General features: G+C 32.9%; 1 protein-coding gene across 4 annotated transcripts in view; it reads left to right on the top strand.

Moving 5' to 3' along the window:
* Window positions 1–9,754, top strand: part of LOC128206932 (rab11 family-interacting protein 4A-like) — a 34,256-nt gene extending 24,502 nt beyond the window's left edge. For 3 of the 4 annotated variants that reach the window (XM_052909699.1, XM_052909676.1, XM_052909684.1), the window contains 3 exons: window positions 465–497; window positions 2,487–2,621; window positions 3,949–9,754. In XM_052909699.1, coding sequence (XP_052765659.1) covers window positions 465–497; window positions 2,487–2,621; window positions 3,949–4,062 — 282 coding nt within the window. In that variant the 3' untranslated portion in view covers window positions 4,063–9,754. The remainder of the gene's footprint in view (window positions 1–464; window positions 498–2,486; window positions 2,622–3,948) is intronic. The other variant, XM_052909691.1, reaches the window with a different exon arrangement.
* Window positions 9,755–11,961: the final 2,207 nt, after the last annotated feature.

The following is an 11,961-nucleotide window of genomic DNA, read 5'->3' on the forward strand; positions in this document are numbered from 1 at the left end:
AACATATGTAAGGCCCATGATGGGTGTGGTCAACAATATAACTCGACATGCTATTGGTTGGGTTTAGAAACAGGCAATTGATAAAATGATAAGGTGGAACCTGTCAGCTGATCAACTCAGCTAGAGTTAACATTGTCAGATATTCAATTACTAATAATCAGCATGTATGTACAGATGGGCAATGTCATTTGTTTGAAGAACACTGGTGGGATATAAAATATACAGCATTTCTTTGATGAAAGTAAAGAATGCTTTAAAATGTACTTAATTAGACATGTACATGAGCGTTTTTGACAACTCTTTGCGGGTTTGTCCATATATTTTGCCAGAGGTGTATTTCGTATAGCAACAGTTGCCAATGATTGTAATTATCCTTCAGCATTCCTGTGCAATGGCTGATTTAATGTGTTTATACTTTCACATCTAAAACCCAAATTAAAGATTACCAATTGCTATTTAAACAGACTTTATGGCTGGAATGGCGCGATGCGGCTCAGGTCTGTATGAGGCAACGGGTGGACAGTATTGGCACAAGGATAAATCCATACTGGAAATTATTTGTTGTTGACTGATTTAGACAAAAGAAGTTCTGTATATAAGGATATAAGATTTGTTTTCCAACTAAGATAATAACACACTTAAGGTATAAAACATTGTTTGCAGATTTCTATGATTGATCACAAGAATGCATCTTGTCTTGTGGAAATGCAATTAAACATCAATTAAACTTGAAAGAAATATTAATTATAGCTTAAAAAACAACAGTCAAGGTCAAATCTAAATGTAATGCAGTTCACCAAGAGTTTAAGTCTTCATGTAACAGTAATTGGTTCACGTTTGTCAAAGTTATATGCTAGTGTGTCTGTTATGTTAAATGACAAAACAGAAGTTGGAGCATTGTGCACGTTGTCAAGATTAATTGAGTTTAACTGTCAGAGGTGTTCAAATTAATCTATTAGGAAATGCAATAATTTACAAAATAAGGTCTCTTCATTTGTCAATTGAATAACAGCCAGCTCCATACTAATTTGCTTAGTCAACTTTATGGTTGTACATCATTGACTTCATTCACTCATATGGACAGTTATTAATAACAAGTAATCTGATTAGCTACATTGTTCTTAGATCCAATTAAGAGTAATATAGAATAGCAGTCCAGAACCAAGTTCTGTCCATCAAAACACCAAATAATTTCCTGTGGGATTTTGTCTTTGCACTTTTATTTTCCCCTGTGTATTATTGTCAGATTTCTTATTGGTGTTGCTGGTTCATTGCATGTAAGATATTTGCATTCATTTCCATATTTTGTTGATAATAATCTGTACTAGAATATCTGTTATGTTCCTATAATTATACCGGTCTTTCAATACCAAAGAGGTTTAAATTATGTATATTTTAATACATGGATTCACTTTTCTCTGCATCCCGTCAGGTCTATCTTTTGGTTCACATCATTCTTAAAATAGAGCATCAGCATTTTTAAGGTGATGGGATGATTGTCCAGATCTTTGTTAAAGTTAACACTGTGGTTAACAACAATCATACTGAATCAGTTGTCTCAATATTTGTGAAAAGTAGTGCAGATCACTTGTTTGTCTATGAAACTTTATAAGTATTAGTTATTTGAAAGGTATCAACAGTCCAGTTAACAATGATGGTAACAATATACTGACCATTCGGCCCAACATGTGCACACATACAAGGCAAGGGACTTTGCCCAGGAGCCAGTTGCTCAAATCCACTGCTAAATATAATACTACGTTACCATAACAGTCCTTTAAATCCCTAACGGATCGTTACTTAACGCTTTGTTAAATATGAGTTGCCCAATACAATTTAACGCTGACGGTAACTAACTCTTATGTCCTCTCCCATAATGCATCATTCAATCCAAAAAATCCCATTCCAAAATGGTGGACTACCAGATTTCTTCAAAATCTGGAAAAAAAGATCATTCTCATGAAATCTGTAAGGCAAAGGAACGCATTCAAGATTGGAAATGGAATCACTGTTATTTTGAGTTTTTGTTTTTGTCTCAAAAACAGTAACTGCATGTTTTGTTTTTCTTGTATATGACTTGACTGTATTGTTTTTGTTTGCTTTTGGTGTTGCTGTTGTTTCTATATGCATTGGTGACTGTTGCACTTAATCAAGTTTGTAAACATAATCAATGCGAGAATAAAATTGAAATAAAAATATACATATTCTTTTTAATGGCAAGGTGTTGTATTTCTGTTATCATCTATGTCTGACTGATTCTAAATGGGCCTTAGTTATATGAACTGCAAAGTAGCACAAGAAAAAAACACACACACAAAAACTGACTTATAGATATCACTGTTGACCAAGGTTGTACTTAATGAAAGCCTTCCTTTAAATATTATCTGCTTTAGTTGTTTTTTTCTGATTTGTAGGAAACATGTTGCATTACCATGTTGGTACTTGGTCATTCATAAATGATAAAACATACCTTCTATTGTTGCCAGGCAAACAAGCATCTAGCTGAGGAGAATGAGGAGTTGAACGCCCAGCTGCTGTACCAGGCTGTACGAGAGGGCCGCAACATGCTGCAGGAGGGCAACTCCCTCGCTGAGGAGCTGGAGCACATGACCAAGGAAGAGGTTAGCACATACTGATTTATACAAATTAACTTGCCCGATTTTATGGAGTAAACAAGTCATGGTATTGTCATAGCCTTGGTTTTGTTGTCGTTGGCATCAACAGCAATGTCATGCAATACCTTTATCCTAAGGCCATTACTTAAAAAAACATTAACATTAAAATTATGATGAAATTTGGTGGGAGGGGGGGGGGGGGACAACCATCTCTTGTTTTTAAATAAAAGTACAGAATGCATATATTACGCAATTTCTTTAAAAATATTTTGAAGAAAAATTGTTTAAATTCATTTATTCAAAATAGAATGTTTAACAGCAACAACTGAGGAAAAAAGAAAAGAAATATTCACACCAAATATTGGTCAAATTTCATTTTGAGACATCATAGATATAAGCAAAATACTGTAAGTAAACATTACTTAGAATTTAGTAACTGGTAGTAAACATTACTTAGAATTTAGTAACTGGTTTTGTGGTTACAAAACAAGCTTTTGAAAACTCATAAAAATGTCACATATAAACTATGAGACATTTGTAATTTGCCAAGAATTGATGTATTTGTTTACTGCTTTACATTGCCGTTGAAGGTGCGCACATGCTTGTCCTGTGATTTCCATGAGGTGAAAATAAATTAAGCGGCATCAGTTATATTTGTCTCCGCTTGATTGAACCCACACTATTACATCAAGTTTATGAATTTTATTACACTTTTGGTTGAAAGGGCAGATATTCACCCATTCATTGTCAACCTTTCTTGGATGTTATGAAAACAAAGAATTAATAATCTCTGATTATGCTAAATGGCAGGAGCATGGCAGACACATGGTGTTAATCTCTGCCCTCAAGCAACGTTTGACCAGATGACTTCAGTTACATAATGACAAATTTATGACTTTACTAGTGTAAAATGCAACTTTAAGGCACTTTAAAAAATAATGTTTCATGTAAGCAATAGAGCGATACGGAGGTCTCAAAAAACTGTACATTTTACCTAACGCCAGATAGAGGTCACATGTCTGAAGGCAGACGAACGATGTTAATCTCTGCCCTGTCTGAATAGGGTCTGCAGTTAAGATTGAACAATTTTATGACCTTACTCGACATCAAATGCCATTTCAAGGCCATTTTTTTTCAAAAGCTGTATATTTCATTGAGAAAATAGTAGTAGATTTTACCTAACCGCCGGTAGAGTTCACATGTCTGCTGAAGATAGAAAGTGACTAATATGATGTTTTATGAATCCAGTCCTCGTGGTGTTTTATTTTAGGGTACATCATATGAACTTCAAATCTATCTATGGTCATACTTGATTGTTTTCAATGTTTTTCAGTTAATGAAGTCCCTGAAGGAGCAACAAGATGTTAACACCAGGCTGAGGCAGTATGTGGACAAAATATTATTAAACATTTTAGAGAAAAACCCGGCCATGCTGGAGATCCACTGAGACTTCACTCAAAACCCATGTGATATTTATCACAAACCGTGCTCATGTGCTTGTATCGCAAACTGATTTTGTGATATCATCACTTTGTGATAGAAACTACAAAATATCACAGTTGTTTGGTGATACGAGATTTTGTTTGGTTTTAAATGGCATTATTTGTGGCGTACATGGGCTTAACGAAGCTAACATAAGAATAATAATAAGAAGCTGAAGCTAAGTTGTGCTAACAGATGCTAGCAGATTTCAGTGTTGCTACCAGAAGATCGCAGATGACAGGATCAGATAGGATTACATGGACAAGTATTTGTAGCATGGAGACTAATAGAGAATAATGAATAATTTTGACTAGTCATGTTAATGAGGGGTAAACATATGTGAAACATATTAGCATTTGTATGGGAGAAGGTTGCAACATGATGGAACCTCAAACTAGTATCAAATGCTTATGGATTTTGTTAAAAAGTTATTCAGAACCATTGAAGAGGTGAATATCAGAATATTTAAATCCATTTTAAGTCCTTTTGAAGGATTCTTATAATACTGCAAGTGTGAAGAATATCTGAGCTGCCTTTGATAAGATTAAGATTTGTAAGTCTTTATAACCAGTGGAACATTGCCAATTTATACACAAAGTCATGTACACTAACCACATGTACACATTTTCTGAAAATGTATTAGTAATTTTAAATAGAGAAGTTGAAGTTTTGGTTATTCTTTTCATCTTTATAATTAACTGCAATTTATATCATTTAATAGCTGTGTACATCTATGTGATATGTTATTCCACTTAAGTTTTTGTTGTAGTGCATTTGGAGAAGAACACTTATTTACACTTTTATACATTCCAGTTTGGCATGACCATGTAATTGTTATTTATCAATTGATTATTTAACATCTGACCAATCATTGTGGGAAAATGTTTTGTTGTGTTCTTTTAATGAAAATGATCATAAGCGAATAATTATGATGATAGAGAATGCAGCCTTTCGCATATTTATATATTATATTTTTCATTGAAGATTGGATATATTTCACCTGTATATTCTCATTTTTAGCTTGTAGTTTTGTTTGAAGAAAAATGAGGTATTGTGATAGCTCTTGTGTTGTTTTTTACTCTGTGTCATAACTTAAAAACTGTTGGAAGATAATTTTATGAAACTTGGTACACATGTTAACAGACATAAAATTCAAACTGTTGAAGATATTCATCTGAAACTTGGTACACATGTAATTTGAAAATCTGTAGCAAGGCCCACGACTCAGCCTTTAATAGTTGTTCAACTAAAAAGTGAAACAACAGACAAGTTGCTTTGGTTAGTGGTGCACTTACGGGTGTTTGATAAAATAATTGAATTGTGAATCAGCTTGTAATGCCAATGTCTAGCTTTCAATTGCTTTTACTGTCTCAAACTTTGAACCTTGTTGTGATATTGGACGCGCCATGTTGATTATTTAGCCTCTATGTTGGTGTAAATGTATTTATAAGAAAGAATACTAGGGACGTGATTTTGAATACGTTTATAAATTTAGATTTATTTGATTATAATTAGCTCTATGTCAATTATTTAAACTGGGCAGGTATTTATTAAACATCTCAAATCATTACTTAACTCAAGGCAAATTCTTAAAATTTTCATAGTTAAATTAATAGAAAAGTGTAAGCCTTCATATCAAATAACCAGTGTGATACTTAACTTAGCAAAATGACTTAATTTCAGAAATGAGTTCAGATGTTTTATGAATATCAGTCCAATGTTTGGCATGTGATGCAGATGTTCGGTTTATAAAGTAGTATGAATATTTTGACACCATTGATCATGAACCAGTGCAGAACTGAATTATATAATAGACATATAGACATGATACATTCCATTTTGTTTGACACCATTTGCGGTTTCTGCAGTGTTTTGTCTTCATACGCCCACACAAATGGTCTTTTTTACCAGACCTTCCTTATGTTATTAGTAACAAATACAATTTAATTTTCTCTTTCTGTAATGTATACTACTGAATTCGCTACCATTCCTTTATTTGCTGAGGATTTCAAAATTGCTGCAGATTTCAAAATGATATACTAAAGGAGTCTGAAGTGTCTTTGTAATAGTTAGATGACATAAAGTAATAATCTTATTATTAGGAATGGGCAGGGTAAGTCTAGCCAACAAGCCCTTCTTGATTAAGAAAATATTACTTCATGTCATCTAACTGTCTTGGAATAACACCTCATTGGCTGAAACATTGTCAACGCAAAATCTGACGCAGGGATAGTGTATGGGATGAGTGGCAGTAGGCAGACATTTAAACAGCCCTGAAAATTTAAATTCTTAATGATTAAACCTAGTACTTAATGATTAATCGCCTTTCTGCAATTTTATTGGCTGAACTTCGTAGGTTGTTTTCTAAACACTTAAAACCACTGTTTTTTCAAATGTAAAATGCATGGATTATGCTGGTGGCCATCATTTACAAAATTACTGTAGTGTTAACTTGACTTGTGGCCTTTATCTGGGTTTTATCGTGACAACCTGCATTTTAAAGTGTTTTTGTCCTCTTTAAATTCAGTCTAAATGACAGTCCATTTAATTGTATTTGTATTTTTGTATTGGGCAACAATAGGATTGTTAACAAAGACTCATGTTTTGCTAGCTTATTTACATTAAGTGACACTGCTAGAAAACCTGAAATAAATGTATTTGTTTTCTAGCTTACAGCCTATTCATCTTCAGGCTGTTTTCCAAACACAATTACTAGTATTTATTTAAGCTCTCATTACATCATTTAATTGCAAACAATACACATAATTATTTGAAAGAGGTCTACATGATCCATTGTCAAGTTCAAGCACTATATGATGGCTCATGTATGCACATTTGGAAGACAAGTAAATTATAACAATAGATATATACTGTAAATTATATATGAATTGTTTTCTTACATAATCTAGTTTGATATTTGCTTATTTGTGACTTTAATAGTACAAAGTTAATATTATACTGTTCATTCAACCAAACTCAAATAATAATTGCATAATGACATAGATCAACCTAAGTTCAAAAGGAAAGAAAAACTGACAAAAAAAACCTGGATATTTATTTATCTTGACATGAAGTTTATTGGGTTGAGTTTTTTTCCACAATTTTACTAATATGATATATTGTCCATAAATGTGCATTTTCTGATGAAAATTGTATTCTAGTCTCCATTCACATAAGTGTTCTTTTTGTATTCTCAAAACTAAATGTGTCCCAGTATATTTATGTTCAAAAATCTGTATAGCATATTTGGAGAGCTCATGTCCCCGAAGGCACCAACACAAAAAAATTGTATCAAGATTTGTGTAGCATTTTTGGAGGGCTAACGTTTATGAATGGAACAACACAGAACTTTGGTATAAAGAATTAAACATTTTGTCAGTCCCTTTAACCCTTAAGCTGCTGATGGCGATTTTAAAGGCTTTGCAAACAGCTTGGAACCAGACCAGGCACCTGGTCAGGTTCCAAGCTGTTTGCCACTCAGTCAATATATCCCCAAAGTTTTAAGTAAATTGAAAGAAATTTAGAATAAACCAGACGACATTTTTGAGGAGATGACAATTTACCCAGCATGCAAAGGGTTAATATATTTTTGTCCCAATTGATCCATTGAAAATCTAAAAAAAGAGAGTGAATGATTGAACCTGATATAAAAGTTCAATAGCATGAAATGGAATTCAGTGTGACATAAAATGTTTCAAAAGCTATACACAAGTCATCGTAGACTGTATTTTGTCATAATTTCTGAACCTGAAATCAGGTTTCTATACAATATACATGTAGTTGTACGTTGAATGTTGAATGTCATGGCAAAGGAAGAATCTGGTAGACTTGCACTTACTCTGCACTCATAAAAGTTCCTATTTTTTAAACAAGACATATCAGTTGGGTTTATGTGAATATTTAATGTTGTGTCAATATTTATTTTTGTGAATTTTGTCGGTGTTTTTTTCTCTACTTGAGAGCAGATATTTAAATGCACGTCTGCTTGCTTTTAGGCGATTTAATTGCAAGCTTGTATGGAATATTTGCATATAGTTGAATTGATAACCTTTTTGAAAAGCATATCCGACCACAATCATCCATTACTTTTTATTTCAATATAGGAAGAAAAAACAAGAAATAAAAAATGCCCTAAATGCATCATTTTGGACAAAAATTTGTTAAAATTTTCTTTGGAGAGTACGCTCAAACCCTCTGCCAACATTTAAAACCAAATAAATTTGGTTGTGAGGCAGGGGTGCAATTCAGAAGGTAACGTTCCTACTTTGTCTCCCCTCAAACATCAAATCCTGGAATCGAACCTGATATCATTTCAAGTTATACAAGCTTCTGTGTGATCAAAGATGGGCCTTTTTAACATAAACTGATACATTATTGTTTGTATTATTTTTCACATGTCATAGTAAACACTTCCATTAGTTTTTTAACACTAAACATTGATAATATGCGCCTTAAAATATTTCTCCACTGCTGTGCTTAAATGATTTCAAGTGTAAAACCAATGATGCCTGTTTTGGTAAATATTTCCATGATGGATTGGGGTTTATGTAATGCAAATATTTATACCAGTGGGTCACAGACATTGTTTAAACCAGTTTTGTAAGGCGTTGGGACCTCGGCTTAATGGCAGATTAGTTTATATTGTAAGGCACATATGCAGATATAAAATATAAATGGAAACACTTCAGTCAATCTCATAGAAATCTAGTTTTAATGATGGAAATGCAAACATTCAAAAAAGGGCTACATAATATTATAAAGACAGTTGTAAAATACTTTATTGAACATTAATGAAAGTTAAAAAGAAAATGAATGCTTTTTTATATACAATTATGAAGCAAGACAGTGTTAAAGTTTTACATCATGGCATTAGATGAAGTTGATAATTTCCAATTTATTAAAGTCTTATGCAAACATGACCTCAACTTTGCATGGTCAAAATATGCATACATGTTCATCAGAAGATGTAATAATGAAACAGAATGTCTGCTTATACTTAAAAAAAACTTGACTAAAGGGATCTGCAATAAGAGTAGCCATGTTTTATCATAGAAAATGCTTACTTTACAGTGGCAGAAAATATCAGGTATTTAGAAAATTTAATTGAGATTCAGTTTCAGATTTTCACTTTAAACAAATCTTCTTTCTGATCTTGCAAAGATTTTGTTTTTGACTTCTAATTCTTAATTGCATACCATTCCTTTAATACCATTGAATGTCATTAATACCAGGTTTCTATTAAGAGACTCAGACTCTCTTCTTCTTCATCCCTGTTTCATGAAGCAAACTTTTATTTACTACTCGGGACCAAGAAAAGAGGGGAAAAGGGATAAAAAGGACTTTTTCATCATAAGTATTGATTCTGTTTGTAAAACAATAAAATGAGTTGAATAGGTTATAAGTGATGATCATGGTATGGTTTATCTGTATTTTTAACAGAGTCATTTTGAAAAGGCATGATTTGGGGGTTTTAAAGTAAAGTTTCTTACGAACATATGTTTACTTAGAAATTGTATTTCAATATGTTCACCAATGTGGCATTATACGCCTTATCTTTTTTGACATGAAGTCTCATGTGTTAGTACTTGTAATGATCATTATTTCATATTTATTAACAAATATGAGTTGTTGCTTGATTGTTTGAATAAAACTTGAAATCTGAATTGCTTTGGGTTTGAAAATCAAAGAAATACCAGTAATGGCATTTGAAGTTATGAATTTCAGTGTCAAACCTATCATGTTACCATAAAATACCTGTGCCATAATATTTTTAGATTCTCTGTTATTCGCTTTTTTATATTGTAATTTTGCCAAAGCCTTGGTTTCGGTGGGATCGGGGTCATTCAGCATTTTTTAATTTGGTCATTCTCCAAATAAAAAACATTCAACCTATTCACATAAAACTTGGGTTTCCTGGTTTCAATGGAAATGCATCTTTATATATAAATATATATATATATATATATATATATATATATATATATATAAATTATTCATATGTTACAAATCCCTTCACCCTGGCTATGCCCCTTCACTATGTTACAGACGAGCAGTATTAATAATATCTCACTATAAATCATTAAAAAATGAATGCTATCAGGTTTGTTTACTTGGATTAAAAAAGAGGTCAATGTCCTTTGCTTTGGGAAAATAGATCCTACCTGCAGACTGGAGACAAATATAATATTTAATTTGGGAGTTTGTTATTAGTCCCTGATTTAATATAAAAGCCTGTCTTCATTGTATGTGATGGGTGTAATAAAGCAAGGACAACACCTGTTACGGCAACAACAATAATAAGATTATTAAACAGCATCATCATCATCATCATCAACACCAAAACATAATAATCACCATCATCATCCATCATCATCATCCATCATAAATCATCATCATCATCATCAATCATCATCATCAACATTATAATAAATACCCAAAATAGAAAAATGTTCATGTTAATATTTCTTCCAAAAAAAATGTCATTGGTGATCATCATTTTTTTGACGATTTATGACAATTACTTTGCCGCGCTCATGTTTTCATAGCTACCTCGGATTTGGTCCCGATTTATTTTACGACATGCATAGTGCCTGTTTTAAAACTGCCTGTGTTTGTTTAGAAAACAAGTAAGAATAATCAAACTTTTCTTTATTTACTGTCCATAAAGATTTCACGTTAGTATATAAACAAGTTGGAATAATGATGATGTCATTTCAATTATGTACATTACTAAAGTGTTTGACGTTAAATTAAATTCAAAATGCGCAATTGCAATTCATTATGCATGGTCCTACCTGCACTCACGCAATTTTCGCAATTTTAGAGATATCATCATGACTTTATCCGGAGAAGTCCTATCTTGATAACCAGATATAGAGCTGGTGGCTATGTGGCTAATATATCAACATACACAATATACGAACACAACAAATGGAAATACATTACAAAGGTTAGATAATATCTTAATTGGCAAAACTAGAAGTTTAATTAAATATAAGATTGCCCCTGTAATAAAACAATTACGATTAAGGCAACATGGATGAGTATGGCGGTGGATACGATGACGATGATTACAGTTGATGGCCTTTACGTCCAATCAAGGTATGTTGATGATGATGATGGAAATGATGAATTTCTCAAAACTCTTAAAATGCATCCCAGTGCACGATCCAGAATTTGTAATATGAACGCTTGCGAATCACAGTACTTGTACGGTACCGTGTACCGTTTGAATTTATGAACGTATGTTTATACGCTACATCATCAAGATATATGTACATTGTACGCAGACGACAGCTCGAGAAAATAAATTTAAGGAACTATCCGCGAGCCTATATTAAAAAAAAATGTAAACGAGTTTTTAACTCAACTATTTTTACTTGTATGCAAATTTATAGGCAAAAACCCGAATAACCAAACTGGACCGTACACTATGGTTTAATAAGGACAATAACAGAGTATCAAGTTGTCAACAGCTACGGCCATCGACACCCACACATTACGCTCGGAACTAGCGTGGCATGTGACGAAATAATTTGTCCGTCCTAGCTCTTGACACTAAATGGGAAGGTCGCGCGTTTCCGTCGATGCCCGTGGGTTTGATTGATACGCTGCATTACCCTCCGGCACAGCCCACTCCTACGCACAGGGCATAGAGGGTAGTCTATTCAGCTCTCTATCTGGTTATCAAATATTGCTCTCGCTGGGCCAATCTATGACAACTGTGCGCAAAAGTGAGTCAGACATTTCTATCGTTTAGTGACATCATGAAATTCTCTGAGCATTTATTATAATAAACTTCTCCAGTTCAAAATCTAAAACACGATTTGTCCATTGAATATTTTGATCAAGTCTGAATAGTAGA

This window comes from Mya arenaria, chromosome 2, assembly GCF_026914265.1.
Source record: "Mya arenaria isolate MELC-2E11 chromosome 2, ASM2691426v1".
Taxonomy (NCBI): Eukaryota; Metazoa; Mollusca; class Bivalvia; order Myida; family Myidae; genus Mya; species Mya arenaria.